This window comes from Poecile atricapillus, chromosome 4 (assembly GCF_030490865.1).
Source record: "Poecile atricapillus isolate bPoeAtr1 chromosome 4, bPoeAtr1.hap1, whole genome shotgun sequence".
Classification (NCBI taxonomy): domain Eukaryota; kingdom Metazoa; phylum Chordata; class Aves; order Passeriformes; family Paridae; genus Poecile; species Poecile atricapillus.
In genome coordinates, this window is record NC_081252.1 from 33,415,662 (window position 1) to 33,437,951 (window position 22,290).

Genomic DNA, 22,290 nt, shown 5'->3' on the forward strand with positions numbered 1-22,290 from the left:
TGTGCCTTTCCTTTCGTGCCTTCCTTCCAAATGCTGATTCCTCCCCTTTCCTGGTTCTGGCTGTTACCTCATCTAAAGCAGCACAGGGCTCATTGGATTGAAAACAGTTTTTCCTGTTCTATCTATCTTTACATCTAGGTTGGGATGTTTTCTTCCCCGTGCCTTCTCCACTCCTTTCACTAGGAGTGTCCCTTGTCTAGCTCAGAAGTGCTCGGGTCTGAGATCAGTCGTTTTCCTCTCCTGTGTGTTAGTGCTGGGACTCTGATGATTCATCTCCTACAACTCTGTTCCATTAGGATTTAATCCTGTTTTTCCAAAAGCATACGGATTTATTGAAAGTCTCAAAATTAGGTTCTTGAATGTTGCCTGGGGTACGGTCGGTCAGTCTGTCTGTGTCTCTTTTTTTTTTCCTTTTTATTTTTTGTGAATGTGTGGGAACCCAAGTTAGAAAATAATAATGTTGAATACTGCTTTGTGATGGTGGAAAAACTAGCTAATACATTTTTCATTTTTAAATAAGTAGTAGGGAGGAAAAGTGTTTTTCCTAGTTGAGTATTTCTTTAAATTAATGCAACACTTAATTGCTCTGAGTGGTTAATCTCTTTCCACCACCTTGCACCTGCTTTTTTATGCCTCTCTGCTTCTATGATCCTGAATTTGGGAGGAGAGGCGTGAACATACAGAGCCCTGTAATAGCAGCTGGGTATTAATGCTGACTTAAATTTGAAACACTCTATCCTGATCCACTTTCTTTGTAGCTTCTCTCCTTTTTACATGCCATTAAAATATTTTCCATCATGCCAGTGATTTAAGTCTCATACGGGTTTTTATGTATGTTCTCTATTCTTGTAAACACCCGGATAACGTAAGGTGTGAGATTAGAAAATCTGAAGCAGGAGAGGGGAGTTCATTGCTACCTGAGCAAGGTTTTGAGAAGAAAAGGTACAGTGGATGATTTTGTGTTGTTTTCCATTGATTTCAGTGAAGCTGTGAGTGGCTGAGTCCTTGCAGACAAAGAGAGAATTTGCCCTAAGGCTTGTTTCTGTGACTTGGGTCTGTTTGTTCATGTACAGTCTAGTGATGGATCTCTGGCAAAAATAGTGACCTTTTTTCATCACTCTTATACAATGTCAAATTGATCTGGGTTGCTATAAGCCCCATGTGAAACCTGCTGAGGAGGCATACCACTAAGTCAGTGCCAAATTTCTGATTTGATGTTGTTCTTGTGCCAGTGCATGACTTGAGCTTTTTATGTTGCATTTTCCTGAGATGGAGTTTTGCTCAGGGGCTGTCTCCTGTCTAAGTTTGTATTGTGTGGCATCTTTGAATTTTTAAAATTTTTTCTTATAAATTCCCAAATCTTTTTTTTTTGAGATAGCTTCCAAATTTCCATAAAATCATGAGATTCCTCATTGTTATATATTTGAAACGCTTTAATTTGTTTTCTCTGAGACTTATGAATTAATCTGTTTCAATAGATTTGGCTTACCAAAAGTGTGGGGTTTGTGGAAGTCATGCTCTTACCTGAAGATTTGCTACTAATAACAGCATTTTTATTTAGAAGGTGACAGTATAAGAAAAGTGCTAAAACCCATTGTGATTCCTGTTGTTTTATGAGATAATCTAGAGATAAAAACTTCTCGAAGTATTTAAAGCTTTGCATATGTGCAATGCTTAAGATGTGTAGGGTCCTGTTCCTGCCAGCTTTGCTGTCTTTTCTCTCTCTCTGTTGTTGAGCTGGCACTGTGAACCTAGATGCTGAAGTAAGTGATGAAGGACAGCTTAATCAAATTGTGGTCATTTTTTCTGAGTGTATTTTGGGAGATAGTGCAGCCAGACCAGTAATACTTTGAAGTTCATGCTCAGTGAACGCAGAGCCTTTAGGGACTGCACACTCTTTTTGCCCTTATTGACAATTGTGTGGGATAATACAAAGGCAAAAAAAGTAGTGCACTAGCCTAGACTGTTAAATCATCAGCAAATTTTTAGCTATTATAACACAGTTTGGATTTGAACCATGAGTTTAGAGGATTCAAAAAGGGTCTGTTTGGTGCAGTTAATCCAGTACCATAGTTAGTACTGTGTGCAGTCAACTTTAAAAGAGTATCTGAAATTAGCAGTGGAATAATATTTGTTTTAATAATTTGAGATAAATATATTCTCTTACAAAATTGCACTGAATGGAGATTAATAGGTAGTTTTGGTATCTACTTTGGGTGATTTAGAGTATTCTTGTTTTTATATATGTTCTTGAAATCTAAGCACCTGAAGCTGTTTGAAATGTTGAGTGGTATGGATAAATGTTAAACAATTGCCCTGTGAAAGACTTTTGATTCACTGAATTTCCCTTCTGGATTGAAAACTTAATAGTTGTTGTACCTTAGTGCTGGTGTCTTTTCAGTGCGAGGGACGATGTCCGATGTCTGTGATCTGAGTGTCCCTATTGTCCTTTGTCACAGGTTGTGGAGATGGTACAGTCCCCTCTCGTGCTGCCGCTGCTGGCAGATAGGGTTTGATCCCAGCGTGATCCCAGCGGCTGCCGCGCTGACTGTTCAATGTTTCAAACCCATCCAAGGAAGTAACACTCTCCCCTTCGGGGAGGCTGTAAAATGCATGTTATGAATTGTCTCTCCTTGGTCAATGATAAGGAAAATGGGGCTATTCCAGTTGCAACGGGATTAATGAGCGAGGATACGACGACAGAGCCTCACCTTTCTCAGCCTGCGGCATCACCACCCCCTGCGCCATGTCCCCTCACCGGGGCTCCCCCAGCCCCTCCGCTCCCCCCGGGAATGCCGCCCCCACCACCACCCCCTCCTCCACTGCCTGGCCCCAACATACCTCTGCCTCCACAGCTGGTAAATGGCCATGACAGCCACGGCAAAAAAAAACGAATGCGGAGCTTTTTCTGGAAAACTATCCCTGAAGAACAAGTCCGTGGTAAAAACAATATCTGGACAATTGCTGCAAGACCACAGTATCAAATTGATACGAAGACAATTGAGGAACTTTTTGGGCAGCAGGAAGAAGCCAAACCTCAGGACTCCCGAAACCGATCTTTAAAGTCTTCATTTAAAGAGACGAAAGAGGAGGTAAGAATTAAAGTAAAAACCTCTTTTTTTACATAATGCTGTAGGAGTTGATGTGAATTCTGCCTCGCCTTTTTCTCTTTCTCTGTCATGTTTCATCCTTACGGCAAATTTGTCTTGATTCAAAGGAGAGGGGAATGATGGGAAACATAAACTCTTTGTTCTTAGTGGCACATATTTGTTTTTCAAAGAGCTAACTGTGTTTTATTATTTTAACTTGCTAAGTGCTGTGATTTGATCACCTGTTAAAATAAATATGAATAAGTGGAGGGAGCTGAAAGCATCTGGATTTACTCATGTTAGATAGCCCATGAGTTTCCAGTGTGGAACACAATTGTATTGTCTCTTCAGCTCTTCCTCTATGCGTGTGATACAAACAAGATGTTGTACGTGCAAACATGTACCAGGCAGGAGAGAAGAGAGTCCTGTTTGCAGGGGTTAATGCTGTACATACCCACAGTATCCTAGAGTCCCTGTCAAGAAGGGAAGTGCCAGTAGGGCAGCAAGGATATAGAACTTAATATAGTGATTAAGAGTATTTGTTATTTGATAATTTTAAAGTTTCCACTTTCATAAACATGACTTTCCTGCTAAGAAAAACTTTACTTCACCTTCCCTGTTTTTTCTGGATGTGAAGATAACCTTCCAAGAAAGTCCCAAGATTGCCACTGATTTCTGTTCTGGTGGTGAGGAGTGTTTTGTACCGAGTGCTCTCAGGTTCAGACGCTCTCCAGGGAACTGATAAGTAGCTTTTCTAGTTCTTAAATCCTCATTTATAGACAGCCTCTTTGTGAAGCCTGAATTGAATTGTCTCAAGTGATCTTTCTCTGAAGTAATTGGAGGGCTGAAATGCAGATTTAATCACTAGTGTGTGTCTACATACGTGTTAGCTTGTAAACAAAATACAGAGGGCATGGGGTTAAGAGATGTAACAACGCATCAACTTTTAGTGAGAAAATAAGGACATGAATTTGCTGATATCTTGCAGGATTCAGGAGATGTCAAAATAAGATCAGAAGCGACAAGATGAGAAACCAATGCACTGATAGCATGCATATTGTACATATCAAAATTCAAGGTTTAAAAAGACGTGTATTGTAGGCTCTGAAGCCCTGACATTGGGAAGTAGTAATTGGGGCCATCATCAGAGGTAGTCATTAACCTCTGCGCTGTTTTCAGGCTATGTTCATCTTTGAATCAGGAGTACAGTGAGTGGACTTCCTGTGCAGAGTACAGATGTACAGAGCTCTGGCCTCCTGCGTTTCCTCAGAAGCTCCCCCTTTCAGGACTGCTGTGTAATAAAAATCTAGTTCTAGTAAATATTACAGTAAGTTTTGGAAACTGAATGTGGCCCATAGTGTGCAATAGCTAGGTCAGAGAAAATCCCAGTGTGCTCCAGAAGTCATACAGTGCTAGAGATTAAAATCAGAGGCCTGCAAAACCAGGGATTCTCCAGGATACAATGCCTTGGAAACAAAACCCTGCCTTGCTGGAAGTTGTGGGTTTTGTGCATCTGTCTGGAGCCGATATGGTGGGTCAGTGCATTTGCACTGCTTGATGCCTGTGCTCCCTGGTTCATGGTGACTTTGCACGTGGCAGGTGGTGAGGCAACAGGACTTGCTTCCGAGTGATGCCACTTAAGTGACAAAATGTCCCGCTCACTCGCTAAGCTTTGTCAAGCATGCTGCAGCAGTGTGTCAGTGGTGAGCAATTTCTTATGTGTTAATGGACTTTGCAGTCCTATCTGCTTAGCAAGGAGGGAAGGAGATAATCCTGAGGAGCCGTGTGTTATTGGAAGTGCGGAAGCACAGACGCGCAACAGCTCACGTGCTTCACCCTGCTGTAGGCATGGTTCAGCGAGGGGCTGGAGGTGGGAGCAGAGGCCTTGTTTGTGACTCTGCTGGCTGCCATCCGTTGTTTCAATGTGGGGTGGTTATCCTTAGCTCACTCTGGTAAAATCTACAGAGGCTGACAGGAGCTGGGGGTGCAGAATCAGTGTGACCTTGTGGAGAGCGTGTTAGTGTGGGGCTGAGGGAGCTCTAGTTCTGTATGTGGCCATGTTGGTGGCCAGCCAGGGACAGGTGGGCAAAACATTTTGTGTTTCAGTAGCTCTGTTCCTTCTGTGTAAAACAGAGTTGATTTTAGACAGTGCTTTATGGTCTAGCAATGAAAAACATTCTTTGAAGTTTACATAGTGGAATTAGCTTAGTTGGCATAGTATATAGGCAATGAATTTTCAAGACAACTTCAAGTGCATTAACTCAACTTTTACTTAGATCCAAACCTGTAAAAAGGAGCACGTGTCTGAAGTGCTGTACAGAAGTGCATGGCCAGAGAGTGCCCTATTGTCCCTATGGGGTCTCTCTTGGTGCAATGGTGTAGTTTTGGTGGAAGTGGTGGAGAGTTACTCTTCAGCCAGAGTTGAGGCCACTGCCCCAAGATTGTGGAGGAGATTTGGGGTTTCATACCTTTGTCAGAGATCACTATTGATTATGAAATCATCAGCAGTTTTGGTAAAAGTTCTACACATGTAGGAGCTTACAACACTGCATGTCCTTATAATTCCTCATTTGACAGTAATTTATACAGTGATTTATATGTTTAGATGTAACATCATCATTATAACAGAAGTTCCTTTTGAGGCTTGAGTCAAACTCCTACAGCAAATGCTTTCCTTTTTGTAAACAATCCCTCACCAAACCCTTAGGAGATTAATTAACATGTTTCCTTGACTAAGGGCTTCATTTGCCCTATGGTTCCATGTAATTTGAGGCTCTGAAAAATAGGGGGTGCAAGGTTAAGTTTACATGCCAATTTACTTTCCCCATCCTTCAGGGGTGTCCCAGTGTGGCACAGCAGGCACTCACCCAGGCTATAGTTAGTCTGGCAGTGGAGTGGGCAGAACACCTTCCTGTCAGCCAAAGGAACTGGTCTTGCTTTCTCCTCCAAACTGTGCCTCTGCTCCTGTCTCACCTCACCCCACCTGACAGAATCTGGATAATATAGTACACATATTGCACCCTCTGTAAACATCTTGAAGGAAGCAGCTCAGCAGAGTGCTGTGGGGTTCTTCATTTGTTTCCTACTGGAATAGTTTCTGCTCTTCTAGTGAGTTTTGATGACTTTGCAGAAGGATGCAGTGAATTCCAAAACCTGTGCAAGGGCACAGTGAGAGGAGGAGACAGAAGGAAGGTGGAAGGAGTGAACAGGATGTCTCTTGCCCCCTCTCCTAGACATACCCTCTCTGTTTATCCCGTGCTGGCTCTGACACTCATTCCACCTTCTTGAGAGCTGAATCAACCTGTTAATCCAGGGAAGAACTAACAGCAAGAACCAAATGAGATGAGTACCAGTGCCTGCCTAAGGGAAAGAGCATGCTAGGAACATGACAGGGGAGGATGACACGGAGTGGGGACAGCCCTTTAGTAAGCTGCTTGGTTTGCTCTGCTGCACCGTGACTCCAGGCATGGAGTGGTGGTTAGTGTGTTGTAATGTGAAGTGGAAGTTGGAACAGGAAGTTATTTGTATCCTTCCTAACCTTCAGCACCAAGCCTGAGCCACCAGGCTGTTCCATGCTTCTATAATTTGTAAACTGTATCCCACCATGTGAAACCCCATTGTTCTTAGGCAAAGAAAACCTACAATGTTTTGTTTTACTAATCTGTTATAAATCTGCTTTGTTGTGTTTCTCTTCCTCATTGATGGTTTCATGGCAAGAAGCTCCTGTTGCATTGCTCCTCCAGTCACTACAAAGTCAGTTTTGATTTGGGTCTTTTTGTGTCTCCCAGAGCACTTCTCTGAATCTTTTGTATTGATTGCAAATTTGTGTTGGGGTTCAGGAGTAGATATCATCTTACCATCAACACAACTTCACCATGGTACTCAGGCTAATTTTCCCCTTCACATAGTACCTTGAAAACTGAGTATTTCTGTGGTGGATTAACATCTGTCAAACTGAGGCCTGTTAATGTGTGATCTGTGCCTGCTGCAGGTTTTGGAAATATGCTGGGTTGAATACTCTGGTGATGGGAAGTGGATTCATGAGTGAATTGCTGTCCTTGGTTTAGAGATTGCACTGTTTATAAAGCAGAGGTTGCAAGTATGTGTGACCTGTGATGTTTTGCATGGGCTTGAAAAGTGCAGGTGTAGAGATGGTGGAAAATATCTGAGAGATTCGTAGTATTTCCAGTTTCAGAGAGTAAAGGATGAGAATTGAGAAAACTCTCCTGAATTAATCTAAAGTAAATCATAAGAAACCATATGAGAGGGTTGTTTTTTTGCTACAGAGAACCCCAGTGGTTCCCTATTGCCTGTTCCCTATTCTCAGTTACAGTCCAGTGTAACTTTTGAGTTACAGAAGTCCAGGGGTATTACTGGTGGACAGCACTTCAAAACCTCTTTGGGTGGCAAACAGAGACCTGAAACGTGCTGTGCCGGCAGCAGTGTTGACAGTGTGTGTGAACAGAAGACAGGAGCAGACTGAGCAGAATTTAGAAAAAGCTGTGGTAATGTTCAGAGGGTGAAAAGCAGCAGCAGAGAGTGCTCTGCATGAACAAAATCAAATGAAATCTCGGTGGAGAAGAGCAGACACTGTGAACAGATGTTCAGGCTGAGGTTATGAATCTAATATGCAACTGAATGTGAGATGGGAGGTAGGGTATTTGTGTGCAAGGAGTAGGAACTTGTATTTATGGAGTATCTGCCAGGTTCCTCTTTTCTCCTCCTTGTGCTCCCATCTGGAAACTCCTTGAAGGTAGTTATGTAATGACAGCAGTTTCAAACACTTTTGATAAGCTTGAATAGACACCAAGAAAAGAGTGACCAAAAAGTGAGACTTGTTCTGATTCTGTGGTTAATCAAGAAATCAGAGAAAACATAGGATACAGTCATATACAGAGCAAGAAGTGTATGTAAAATCCTGGTACTTAAGAGCAGCTGTGACATTTTTTTGTTGTGCTGATAAGGCAAATGCAGCTGTATATGTTCCCATTTGTTGTTTTTCTTCAAGGGAAGATATTAAAAAAAAAATAAATATGTAATTTGTTTGAAGTTGTACTGTAAATCTGAGTTGTGCCATGGAAAACAAAGGTTTACTCAGCTGATGATCAGTCTCCTTGTAACAGTTACCAACTGTGATTTAAAAAATGTACACAAGATTAACTCTGAATATGCCTTAAAAACCCAAACAAACTGAAAGCCAAATGATGGTAAAGCTTATAGGCTTAAACTAGTACAGAGAAATTTGAGAATTAGGGGTGACTGGAGCAACTGGAGACTGGAGCTGCAGTTAGAGAGGTCAGTGAGAGGTCCTTGCAGTAAAACATTTGAAAAAGATTAGATACTGCAGGGGGAGAGATAGGTGAACCTGTCCTGCGTTAAGGGGCTTTTCCTTAATGATCTGTTGGGGGCCTCTCAACTCTTAAGATAACAGGAGAATAAACCACAGTCTGTCCCCTTATCTCTGCATATGCTAAAACTGAAGGGCTTTGGGCTACCAATCATCTAATTAAGACTAATATGCTGATATTTCCTGTGTTTTCTGGTCTTCACTGTTTTCAGAAGAGAGGAAATTCCAGAATTTCAGAAAACTTTTCAATATGACTCACTATTTCCAGCAGACGAAGAGGCTGTCTCCTGGGTGTATGTTGTGGATAGCCCATTAATCATCCCTATATTTTCACTGTCACCAGCTGACTGCAGGCTAATTCAATTTCGTGATAATGCCAATGTTGCATTTATATATCTGCTTCTAATCTGAGCACTGTCACAAAGGTCAAAATGCCTTTCCAGTTGTCAAAACCACAAACAGCATGCGAGTCCAACAGTAGTCTTGAACATCTATGTGTACTGAGCTCTTTTATTGTAGCAGTCAGGTGGAACTGTTAAGGTGAAACAATTCTCTTGTCCTTGTAAATCTCATGACTTTTGTAGCTGTTATCACCAAAATAGCTGTGGTGAAATTTTAACCTTAAGGACACAATTTGCTAAAGCAGGGCAAACCTCTCAGGTTTTAACTTGTATGCTGTTACAGGAAGAAAAAGTAGTATAAAAGAGGCACTTTGATTTTAAAATTTTTTACAACATTCGGGCAAAATATTGTGGACTGTTTTTTTCTTTCCCCCTCTGCTTAGTTTTTAGATTTGTACATATAAGATGATACAGCAAACCAACTTTGAAATATAAAGCTGGGAGAGACTGTTATTTTATTATTGATTTCTGTTTGCTTCAATATGAAGCATATTGATTTCAATTTGCTTCATTGAAACAATGAAACTGATTCATTGTTTGAATCTGTGTTCAAATCAACACAGATTTGAGCTTATGTGTTTCAGGATTTGATTCAAGATCAACTTAATTATCTTCCTCTGAATCAGTGTGGCTGTTAGTTGGCATGAATTAAATCAGTGATGCACCTGACCTCTGCTTAGAAATCACATTCTCACAGTTGTCACAAAACCTCTGAATTTACATGGGTTTTGAAGTGTGATGTTCACTAACCTTGGGGCCTTCAAATGCAATACAGTGTATTACCTGTTAAGTAACATTTTGCAGATGCAGGGTTATGAAATAAGCAAGAAGAATGTTTTTATTTTGTTTTTATTTTGTAATGAAATAGAAATATTGATTCCTTCCTTCATTATATGTTGCTATGGAAATTTTTGCTTCACTTGGAGGAAAGTGATGTGAGTATGCTATATATTTCCCTGGTAAAAACTAGTTCTGTAGTATAGGAGCTTTGTTGATAAGAAGTCTCTATATTTATTTGGCCTGGGATTTGGTGCAAACAGTTATCTGTAGCAATTTAAGAAGTGATATCTGCATTATATGTTGCTTTCTTAGGTGTTGTTAGATTAATCTCTCTTGCTTTCTCTCTCAGGTTTCCATTTTGGATGCAAAACGAAGTATGAACATTGGGATATTTCTCAAACAATTCAAAAAGTAAGAATTCGTTGTAGTTCTCATAAAATATATACACTGTGCTCTATTCCTTGTGGAGTTTGCAGTTTTATGCAGTTTTATTACTTTCTTAAAAGTAATTTGACATAATTTGTTTTCTAATTGTTCGGTTTTGAGTGCGTTTATGGCCTAGCAATCAACATTTAGAGTTTGCTGATGTTAACCAGATGAAATGAGTTTTCAGGTATAGTTAAGGGAAGCCTTTTTACCTCATGTAACGCTGCCTGTGAGCTGCCTTTCACTGGCTTCCTCTATTTATAAACTATTAGGAAGGGGCAATGTGAGCAACTTTTTCAAGAGCAAGCTGTTTCACTGCTGTCTGTATTCACTGATAACGGTGCCCTTCAGTAAAGGCATCACTGGAAGCGGTGTCAGAGCGGTGCTGCTGTGGACACTGCTGTATCCACTGATACAAGCTCTTTATAACTCTGTTGAGTAGCCCAGGCATGGGTTTTTCTGTGTAATTGTTCGCCCTGCAAGTCTTAGAAATATGTGTGCTCAATTGTTTTTTCAAGGTCTGCCGAATCCATCATTGAAGATATTTATCATGGAAGAAGTCAACCCTATGGTTCTGAACTGCTCCATGAATTTCTTAAATTATTACCGGAAGCAGAGGAGGTAAATAATGGTTTTATGTGGAACTTACTTTTTGTAGAGTTCTGCTGACTGGGATTCCAACATGAAGCTCTGTAAAAGAGGAATCTCAGTGCCTTCCTGAGGCCAGGGAACAGGCAACCACTGAGTGCAAATTTTCATTTGACTTGTATTGAGGTCACAGTGTAGTCATCCCTTTCACATCAATTAATTTCACCTGCTTTTAAGGAGTTGATAAGACCTCTTTTGTTTTTATGATGTCCCTTTTGTCCCATAAACAGCATGACCTGGAACCTTCCTTTGTGCAGATAATTGCTCTAGGGAGGTTAGAAAATTCAGAATTGAAGTATATTCTAAGAAAACAAATTTCACTTCTTTGGCAGCTGCTTCATGCTTTCCCATTGCAATGCCTGTGAGTTGAATATTGGTAGCCCTGTGCTACTGCCGTTTTGCCTTCTGGTTCACTGCCTGCTTGGTTTGTCCGGGTCTGTTCCTGGGCCTGCTTTCAATAGGGCAGAAAGGAAGCTCCAATGTGCAGCACCCATGGAATTTGTTAACGTGGCTTAGTGCTCAAAGGAGACTTGTTAGAAGGCAGAGAATTACCAGCAATACCTTCTCAATGTTCCTGTGATCACCATGTGACCAACATCCAAGTGCGGCTTTCCCACCTGCTAGTCCCAAACTTCAAGTCTATTCACATGATTAGAGATGTGAAGCTTCATCAACTGACCTGGGAGCCCTGCTTAATGATGTAGAGTTCCTTGCCTGCTCACTGTTGGCATTGACCCATTTGTATGTACGTGAGAGAAATGTAAACTGCAAACCTGACAAAATTAGCATTAGAATTGCTTGAGTGCTTCACATCAAAGTGAGTGTCTAAAACTTGGGAAATTGCTAAGTTCAGGTCCACATACAGATCAACCTCAACTCACATACTTTACCACTTCAAGGTCATACTGTCAAAGCACTTTGTTTCCTCTGTGCAGCTGCAAATCTTGGATCCAGTCATCAGTAGAACACGTTACAGTCTTTTGCTGTCAAATTTATGACCCTAAATTGGGCTGCCTTTGGAGAGAATCTTGTAAAAATTGTGTTACATTAGTATACTTGATTAATATATCTCTTAGAGTTGGGGGATGCCAACAAGTTGAAAAGTAAATCATAAAAAAAATAGGTGACAGTAGTTCTGAGACCTGAAAACCATTCCGTCTTCCCTCTTTGTTTGCATTTTAGTACATGTTCCATTATATAAACAGAATTTATCTCCTTCCTCTGAAAGTCAGACAGAGGAGAACAGTGGAGTAGTAACTAGAAAGAGGGTGACTTCTAGTTAACTCTGTGTATAGTCAGAAAATTAGACAGAAAGAAAAGTACTTTTTACTCTTTCTGGCTTAGGTCTTGGTTGTTATTTTATGACAAGTGTCATAGTGTAGTCTGTGATGTAGCTATGTGTTGTCATTGAGCTACAATTGCAGTGTAAGCTGTTGAATTTTATCAATTTTGTCTGCAATGCTCAGCTAGGTGCATTAGCTATCCAACAGGTAGTGCTAAGAGTGAAAAAGTGTGTTTATTTATTTGATGACAGATTTGGGAACAGGCCTGTCCATCAAGATAGTAGGGCCAGAGAACTTAAGAAGTGCTTTTAAAGAGTCACTTGAGAAATCAATGGAAGATATTCTATGATGCAGAAGAGAATTAGGAAGTGAGGGAAATCAGACATGAGATTTGTTGCTGTTCCCCAGGGAAGGCTGGAGAGAGGCTACTTTCCACTGTGCGGGTGTTAGTCTGTATTGAATTAATTTCATGCATCAGAAAAAGGAAATACTCCTTTTCTCTTCGTTATTCTTCTCGAAATTGTTTAATATTTTTGGATTTTTCCCCTTGAGAGCTGGGTGATGGTGGCAAGACAGGGAGAAAATCCTGAATGTAAGGAACTGATGCTTCTGCTGGTATGGAAAAATGTTTCCATGCCTTCATGTCATCATGCTTGGTGGGGTCAAAGAATAAGTGGGTCCAGTAACTCATTTACTACAGCAGCTCCTAAAATTTTAGAGTAGACAGTTAAAAACTTCATTCTTTTTAGAAGCCTCAGAGCTTTTTTTCTTTTCACCATTTTCGCCCTAAATGTATATTCATTGTTCTCCTCCTATGTTGCCTTACTTGTTCTTAGTTTATTGTCTGCCTGCTAGTCTGAGTAGCTGACTCCTAGAATAGTGACTCACCATTTGCTGAGGGAAAGGCATCAGAAACTTACAGCCCCACATGCAAATAATCCAGAACCATTAGAAATACCAGGTGAAGTGGTGTTACTCTGCTGTTCCCTCTTCTGTTTAATGCTCCCTAATTTCTTTTTGTCATATCACATGAGATAACTTTGGCAAGCTGTCATCACATTGGCCTGTCCTTGCACAATGTTGCACCCATCCTCAGCAAGGATTCCCTGGGATTGCCCTTTCAATACTTCCTGTTCTCCTAAAGACCTGCTTTGTTGTTGTAAGAGTTGAGAATTTCTCTGAGCAAAGACTTAAGCACTCAGGTCCTGAAAGGTTAGTAGCTATTCAGTTACCAGGGCAGACTGTCTTGGTGTAACCATGGGTGGGCTTCTGCAGTTCCTCTTTGTATGCTCTTTGCAGCAGCTCAGGTATTTACAGACACATTTGCCTGTATGCACAGGTTTCTTGCAAGTTGGAATGCGGGCCAAGTGCCTTCTCAAACTGTGAAAGTAACTGTGCTTTGAGATGTCTTCTGGTTGTTTTTTTTTTTATTTTACCATAAATCCTTAGTATGTAGAAGTGAAAGGAAGGAGAGGAGTGCCATTCCTGGTCATAGCTGTAGAAAAGGCAACTCTGGTCTATTTTGTTTCTTCTTATTTACTAAAAAGTTTAAGTTTATGATTTACCTGGTGTGAATAAGCACCAGCTTTGTACTCCAATTGTATCTTCTCTAGAAGTGTTGTGATATCCAGTCACATTACCTGAAGGTGCTCCATGTCTCTTGTTTGACATTTGTGACATATTTTAGATCATTTCAGTTCATAGTATCTCAGGCACTTGATGGTTATCCAACTTTTTGACAATGGAGGCTAGGAACTTAGGCTAACAAATACATTTAACCTCTGTTGTATTTAAAATTATTCTATTTGCCGTATTGTAATGTGGCAACTCTATTTGCATGCAGAAATAGGTGTCATTACTACTAATTTTCTAGCAGTTTTCTATGAAAAATCCCAACAGCTATCAAAGCTGTGGAGATTTTTGTGTGTAAATGACAAATACCTTACTGAATGTTGTTTCTCAAACTGAATAAGACTATTATTAAAATACTGGCACTCCTGTGAAGTCTTTCCTACAACTGTAAAATGTTTGGGTATTTTCAAATGCTTAATTTGAAAAACTTGACAAGTACTTGAAGCTGGCCATGATGGAGCTTGCTGCAAGGCTCTGCTCAACATTTTGTTCAGGACTATCTGTGGATGTATGGCCTGGCCACTATAGAGTGGTCAGAAAAAAGGCCGAGCAGATTTATAAAAATTCTCAACACGTCAACAAGTAGGATAAGATCACTGATTTTGTTTAAGCTTTCTTAGAAGTCCTGCTCTTTGTACTATACTGTACTTAGCAGTTTTGTAAGGAGAAAGAAACACCTATTTGGAATCTGCTCTGCTTCATCCCTTTGGTTTTTTTCCAGGGAACCTTGACTGAAGCAGTAGTCTTCTCTGCTATATCTGCTATATACTTCTGAAAAGATACTGACTTGTTTCTGAATGATACCCTGTTGAAATGCCTGACAGCTTTTATTTACTGGCATCCTGATGAGAGCAGAGAAGAAGCTTTTAGCTGCTTTTATGTGCATATTATTGCGCTCTTCAACAGGCCCAGACTGGTAAAAGTTGAGAGAGTCCAGTGTTTAACGAGCTAGAATAGCCAGAATTTGTACTTTAAATACATACAGAAGAGAGCATATCATACTGGTGATCAGCTCACCCACACACATGCACGCCCAGGTTATCAACACAATGTCTTAACTTCCTTTATAATGTCTCAAGCCTGTCCTTTGCTCTTGTACTCTGATTTCAAACTCGTCTGTCACCTGCTTTATTGGAACTGTTTCTGTCAGCTCTACTCATTTCAAACCATGTCTCTAGTTAAATGCCCCCTCTTTTCCTCAGCCAGTGCTTTATAGGGCTGACCGTCCTTCAGAGCTTTCATCTCCTTTTTCTTTTTTATCCTTTTATGATTACCTGCAGGTTTTTCTCCCTTTCTTTTTATCATTTGCTGATAGTGGTTTGCCACTGCCCTGGCTTGTGCCCCATCCTGCCTCACTGCCTCATACATCTGCTGCTTTCCCACATGCCCTTGTAGTTGGATTCCACTGTGATGCTTTTTGGGGCATTGGCATTTTTTAACTCTAATTTTTGTTAGTGTCTTGAATATTTGCAGTTGCATGGAGATATTAAATAATAATAATAATAATAGTAGAAAAACCAAACCCACTGAGAAAATGTTTGTTCCTCTTCTTCAAAGATCCTGCATAGCTACAAGATCCAGCAAGGTACCTGTTTTATGCCATGAAATAAAATCCCACTAGAAGTGCTACTGCTAGCTTAAAAATTACTAAGAACTTGAATACAGTAGCTTTCATGTCTGCCAGGTATAATGGCATACTTGCAATGGGCATCTCTACTGCAATTGTTCACAAGTCAAATCAAAGATCATGCTTTCTATGTTTCATAACTGTTCTTAAAATTAAGTAAATTACGTATGTGAGAACCTTGTGTATCTGAAATCAGATTTAGTGTGCATGGGCATGCATGGACAGTGCAAATGCATATTCCATATACAAATGTAATGAAAAATTAAATTAGTTGCTCGGCACCCAATTTGAGTAATATAGAACTGAGCATACAATGTAATTAAGCTCTCTTGAATATACACATTACATTGCCGTATCTTGGTATGTGGCTGCCTACTATTGTGGAAAAGTTTTGTGCTTCAAGAGAGGAGTCAAGGCCAGAACTGGTAGGGTTATTCATTATGATTTTATAATAAGCCACATTTTCAGCTCTCTTGTGTTCTACTATCTACTGTATCTGTTAACATGATTAATAGTGAACATTGTTGGCAATCCCCATGGTTTCTTTGCAGCTCCTGGATGCAATTGGTATTTGAATTTGACCCTCCATTTCTGGGAGCCATCAGAGAATGTCAGTTTTCTTCCAGAATACTTGGACAACATGGCAGCAGAGAGTAGAGGCAGTCCCGTGGGATTTTGAATAGTCTTACTTGGAATGGTTAATGACAGGCATCCAAAATATGTTCCGGTAATTTTTTAACTTTGGGGTTCCGAAGTTGTTTTTTTAGTTTATTGGTAGTGTTGATAAAGTCAAGTAACATCTTTTTTTTCCTTCTTGGTGAGAATTATTTTTCAATTATGAAATTTTTAACAAAAAAAGGGGAGCACAGAATAATTGCTGTCCTGTCTTTACCTTAGTTATTTCCCGAACTATTTACCATTCTAAGGCCAAGGTAACAGACGATGTAGTTTTCTGTGTGAAAAACTTCAGACATGTATGGGGAAGCAGGCTGTGTTTGCTGAATTCCAGGTGAAAGGGACCTTACAACTCTGTCGTGTTCCTGTTTTGTGAGTTTGTGGAATGGGTCGCTGTTCTCCACCGTCCTTGGGTTTTGGGCTTCTTGGGGATGAGCTGCATTGATGCTTCTTACAAAGGTAGTTTGGGATATCTAAGGAGAAGACAGTGGGGGTTAAGGTGGGGGTAGGCTGGGAAAAGTAGAACCAGGTGGTGGGCACATCTTTGTTTCAAGTCTGATTACACAGACTTTCTTCTGGGTTGACTATTGCCAAAAACCTTTTGCATAGTGATATTCATACCCCATCCTACCCATCGGAAGGCAGCCTTGTCAATGTCTTCTGTTGTGCATGTTTAGGAATATTGCTCCTCTGAATTAATTCTGGGATTTAGTACTCACTTGTATGACTCCAGGCATTTTTCCTAGTGGGATAGAAGGAGGATTTCACCCAGTGCATGTAAAACTGAAATTCCACATGGAAAACATTGATTGCTACTTACTGTTGAAAATATATTTAAATATAGTACTTGTAGCATGAATAAGTTAATATTTCTGTGTCTCAGGATCTGGTTGTTCACTTTCTGTGCATTTAAGTCTTCAAATTGCATCTTCCTATAATTAACCTGTGGCTTATATGATCTGATTTTGGTGAGGTGGCGTGGGTTTTATTGGTGGGCTGCTTTTCTTTCTTTCCTCCCTCTCTCCCGTATCTGAATGCCTGTGTCCTTTTCAGTCAAACTCTGATATTTGCAAGATACTAAAATGAGGGTGGAGAATTTGCAGGCTTTTTAGCTTGCAGACCACTATTTTTGGGAAGTCAGGTTAAGAACACCTTTAAAGACTGAGATAGTATACTATCTCTCACTCCCCACTTAATGGTGTAGAAAAAGTGTTTATTTTGGGTTTGTTTCTTGCTCATTTAACACCTTAGAATTATCAGGAATGTTAAGTCTGGTCTTTCCTGTTTTTTTGTTGGCAGACTTCTTGAATTACTCAGTAAATTAGGAGTTTTCTCAGGCCTAAAAAAAATGGATATGCTGTTTATCTTTAGAAGGAGCTTTTGTCTGAGTGTCTTGAGTTAAATGGGAGGGGGGCGTGATGGCAGTGTTAGGAAATGAAGCTAGATAGCCTGAGTAAAAATTGCTCTCTGATTAGAGGTCTCTTTCTTGATTGTAAGTTTTTGTTAGGTTTTTTTCCTGTTCATTTGTTTGTTGATGCATTTTTTAATTCAAAAAGGAATTCTTTTCCATTCTGTGTTTAACTTGTTTTTCTCTTTCTTAATGTGTTCTCAACATTTCTATATTTTATGGTGTGGGAAAAAAATGGGAATAAAGCAGAAAAAAAGCTGTTAAAAGAATCCTGATTTGGCATAGCATATTATTTGTCTATTGCTACAGATCAGTTGCTTTTTTACTGTCAAAGCAGAAAAATAACTGAAGTGATTAATTTGTAGGCTGATTCTTTAAAAAAACCCTGTGGATATCTTGCTAAATCATGGCGGTGAGGTAACTATTGATGCCCTGGTGTAGTGGCCTCTGTCCAATAGCTTAATAAGCTTTCTAAAACTGAAGACCATCTGTGTAAATGTGGTTGTGAATGGGCTTGAAGTGTGATGTCACACAAAGGATGATGAACTAGTGTATAAATCAGTGGAAACATGCAACTGCTGCTGGGTGTGAACTTGTTGGTCGAAGGAAGAAATAGGGTAACTGAGAGTGAGCTCTGCTTTTGGACTCGGTTGTTGTGTTGGAAGATGTGGAAGAAATTCCAGTTACGCTTAAACATATGTGCATGTATTTTTCAGTTCTATATAAACAAATAGTAAGTATGTGGGTGGATCAGTGGCTTCCAGATCATGCAAATATATGGATTTTGGTGGAGCTGGGAAGGAAGATCGAAAAAATTAATGCAGTGGTACTTCCTTTGCATGTAAATGGTGTCCTCAGAGTACTGACAACACATTACTTAAAATGCAAGATTGCATCTATCTTTAAAATATTTCATTTGGGTGAAAAAAGTATAAACTCAAGATCATGAAGTTTACCCTTTAGGAGCATTTTAGGGTAAATGGTTCAAGCATCTTGAAAAAACCCCATAACCGAAAGTTTAGTTGTGTTGTGTCAACAAGATCGAGGCAGTCCCTATGCTGGATATTTTGGACACAGAAACTATGCCCAAATGTACCTCACAGTTGTTGAAGAGTTGAGGGTCATTTTTCGGATCATCATCAGTATCCTAAACATAGTGATAAAAACAATCATTGGTCAGAAGTAAGAATCACCAATCAGAATGGTGGCATCATGGTTTCTGCTGCTGAATTTCAGTGTAGCTCGTTTTTTTGGAGAAGAGTGACATTCTTTTTAAAATTATTTTTTGTGGTTGGGGTGTATGCAAATTACAGCATCTTGGGACAGTGAAGCCATTCAGTCACTGGGTGGACTTTCCAATGCCTTCATTTAAATTTATTGCTTTTCAAAGTGTTGCCTTCCAAAGTCAAGTTAATCTTGATCTTTGACAAAATTCTTTGCTAGTGTTTTTTTTCCTCTTTCCTAGGTAAAGAAATTAAAAGCCTTTGATGGAGATGTATCAAAACTGTCTCAAGCTGATTCCTTCATGTATTTACTAATCCAGGTGCCAAAGTAAGGAGATAGTTGGTTTGTTCTGTTTATAATAAGTATTCTTTTTTGGCTGTCAGTTCTAAACCTGTTTGTGTACTCCAGCTATGCTCTTAGGATTGAAGCCATGGTGTTGGAGAGGGAGTTCTCACCCTCCTGTGCTTCTCTACAGGATGACATGAAAATTATAAGACGGGCAACAAAAGGTAATTAAATATGTTGGGACATGCCTAATACTCTTGTTTTTGTTAGCATGTTAATTAGTCTGCATTACGAAGACCAGAGCTTGAATTTCAGGTACCTTAGCTATTAAAAGGAAGCTAACTCCCCGCTGACAAATGCCATCAGGGTGTGCCTGGTGGATCTTTGCTTCCAAAATCAAAAATCTGCAGACTTTGGATACACTAGCATAAAATTCATGTTCAAAGCCTCTAAGTAATGTATTCTAAACTGACAGAAGCAAAGGTGTCCATGACTAAATTAGGATGTCAGCTTTTGAGTACAGTTTGCTCATTCCTGCACTGCTCTCCCTCTGTTGGAATGTGGTTGTTACACCTTTCTGCTCCTTCTTTCAGAGATCCATAGAAAAAAATGACTGAATTTTTTTAATTTCTCTAGGCCATTTCCTTTTGAGGTGGCAGTATTGATAGGTTAAAATGTTTATTGTAGAGAATACTGTTGCTATTCCTTTGCTTTCTGTTTTTCTTTTCTGTTTCTCTACATACTTGTTTAGTTCTTTACATTTCACAAGTTTTGAACTGCTGCAGCTGCTTATTTGTAAGGTAATGTACTGCCTTCTACTCTGCAGGAAAATAGTTGACTTCCTGATTTCAGTTAAACATTAATGCTTTACAGTATCTCGAGTGCCTCTTGGTCCTATTCCTCAATATGAAATTCCTATTTCATGTTGGAAATTTTTGACAGGCTACTAGATCACTGCTTAGACTGCTTCTAGTGGTATAAAAAGGTGCAGTAAGTAAAATATTCAACTAGGAGCGCTGGTGATTAGAACAATCCTTTCGAGTGAAAGCAAAAGGAAAAAAAGCCTTTTCCCACCAGTGAGGATTGAACTTTTCCTTGACTCAGGAAAGTGTGCAGTACCTTAGAATTAGGTCTGAGTTTGGCCTTCTATTAGGATCTCTTTCAAATAATTGTTCTTTGTGTTTTGAGCAACAGCCGTATGTGAGGGAATATTTTATGTATAAAAGCAGCCACGCCTTAATGTCCTTTGTGTCCTTCACCCAAGACATATGTAAAAAAACCTGTGAATTAATTCCCTCCAGAGAGGAGACACTTTGGTCTCCAACTCCTGCATCAGGCCAGCCATGCAAATGACTGACTGGGCCTTCCCTGTGTTCAGTCCACTTTGTCATGTGCTCTTCTTCATTTGGTCTTTTCACTTCAGGGTTTGTTGATAGCCTGAAGTTGTTTAGGAATTATGTCTCCTTTTCTGTTGCTGTCTCCTAGGTTTCTTTCCTGTAATTAAACTGAGAGAATATCTACTTCAGTTCTAATGCTGATAATCACTGAGGGTCTAAACAGCCTGGTGAATCCTCATCTAGCCTGCAGATGAGTGTACGTCAGAGTGACGCAAAGCAGACTCTTACTGTGTGAAGTCTTTAGTCTTCTTTAGTTTAGTCTTCTCCTCCTGGCCTTGTGAAATTTGCTATTCTCTTATTTATTTGCTCTTTTTTCTTCCTACTTATTTCCTCATCTATAGCATGTTAGATCAAGCATTATTTAATTATTTCTACGTTTTCAGGCTGCCGGTATTGAAATACGAATGTACAAGGGCTATGGGCTTCCAAAATTATTGATTACTGTATTGTGTTGAGGAGCCGAATGCAGGGTAAATTATAGAATGTGAAGTTGGAAGAAAAATTGTGTTTTGAAGTATTTACACTGCAATCAAAAGGATTCCACCTTTTATTTTGTTCATTAGTGTTACTTATAGTACCTCACATTAATTCATGGTGATTTTCTTGCCGTATGGGTACTTGCAAATTTGGAGTCACTTGGTTTGCTGTGCCACATTTATTAACTCTGCAGTTTTGAATTTCCACGTCTTATTTCTAAGGCAATCCCTCTGGTGCACATATATTATTTTTGCACATAAGTTTTTCTTTTGCTCTTATGTGGCTGAGTGAAAATGTGTATGAACTGAGATAGAACACTACTGTGCATTTTGCAAAGAAATGTACATATGTGCAAACCAGGCTTGTGTGATGGGAGAACTTCAAAATGCCATTTTATTCCATTTGACTCTTTGTCACACTGAATATAACTTTGTGCTAAATCATCTTTGATATGACAAGTAAAATAAATGTTGCTCTGAGTTGGTGATTGTACAGAAATAAAATGATGATTCATAGTGGGAGTGGGATAAGCAAGGAAAATTTAAACATTGCCTGTTATCTTTTCAGGCCTTATGGTCAAGTCTCCTAAAAAAAGAGTAATTGTTCAAAAGCCCAATTCTGGCAGATGGCAAATGGATCCTGCAGGGTGCAGAACACTTACCTCACACTGGAATAATTAGTAGGTGGTGAGGATACTTAACCACTTGCATGAGACACTTAGCACACTGCAGGATTAGGCCCCAAATGTTTCCTTAGCTGCTGGAGGTTGCCTTGGAAATACCACACTTGCTAAGTTAAAGTCTGAACATACACTTGAGGTTTGTCAGTTGTGCTTGTGAATTGCAATTATATAGTACCATTATCTTTCCCACGACCTCTTCAGTTTATTGTAGTTTCTTGTCAAATTTAAAAAAAAAAAAAAGCTCCAGATGAAGAGGAGCTTGGTAACTGAGTATATTTCTAAACAAACAATTGTTAGACAGCAGTTTTCTTGTTCCTTACAGAGTTAATGACTTGTGAGGAACTGCATTCCATATTGCACTTGGTCCTTCAGGCTGGGAATATTATGAATGCGGTAAGTGACATCCCAAAGGGAGATGGCTGATGGACTGTACTTCCTTGTTAGTATTGCAGTGCTCTGATGTCATGCCTCAGCTTCTCATTTGCTCTTTTGCAAATTGTTTCTTTTTAGGGAGGTTATGCTGGCAATGCTGTTGGATTTAAACTGTCGTCACTGCTCAAGCTGGCGGACACAAAAGCAAACAAACCTGGGATGAGTCTGCTGCATTTTGTTGCTCTGGTATAGAAAATCTATTTTGCTGAAACAAGCAATTTTACAAATAGAGGTCCATTAATTGATAGACAATAAAAGGGGCCATGTGCCTCCAAAAAAAAGCAACTTTCTCACAGCTTTAATCTAATCTTCGCCTTTCTTCTCCTGCCACAAAATTCACCAAAAATTACCTTTCCCTGGTCATCTTATCCAGAACCCCATGGAAAGCTTAAGTTTTTATATCATGTAGAAAAATTCCTTCATCAAACTTCCTCATCATAGATTTTCTCCTGTTATCCCAAATTCTTATACTATGGA

General features: G+C 39.7%; 1 protein-coding gene across 1 annotated transcript in view; it reads left to right on the forward strand.

Annotated features, from left to right (window-relative positions):
* Positions 1 to 2,609: 2,609 nt before the first annotated feature.
* FHDC1 (FH2 domain containing 1) overlaps positions 2,610 to 22,290 on the forward strand; it is a 30,339-nt gene continuing 10,658 nt past the window's right edge. Inside the window, exons 1-7 of the mRNA XM_058838359.1 lie at positions 2,610 to 3,092; positions 9,967 to 10,028; positions 10,562 to 10,664; positions 18,782 to 18,867; positions 18,949 to 19,049; positions 21,704 to 21,774; positions 21,892 to 21,999. Coding sequence (XP_058694342.1) covers positions 2,610 to 3,092; positions 9,967 to 10,028; positions 10,562 to 10,664; positions 18,782 to 18,867; positions 18,949 to 19,049; positions 21,704 to 21,774; positions 21,892 to 21,999 — 1,014 coding nt within the window. The remainder of the gene's footprint in view (positions 3,093 to 9,966; positions 10,029 to 10,561; positions 10,665 to 18,781; positions 18,868 to 18,948; positions 19,050 to 21,703; positions 21,775 to 21,891; positions 22,000 to 22,290) is intronic.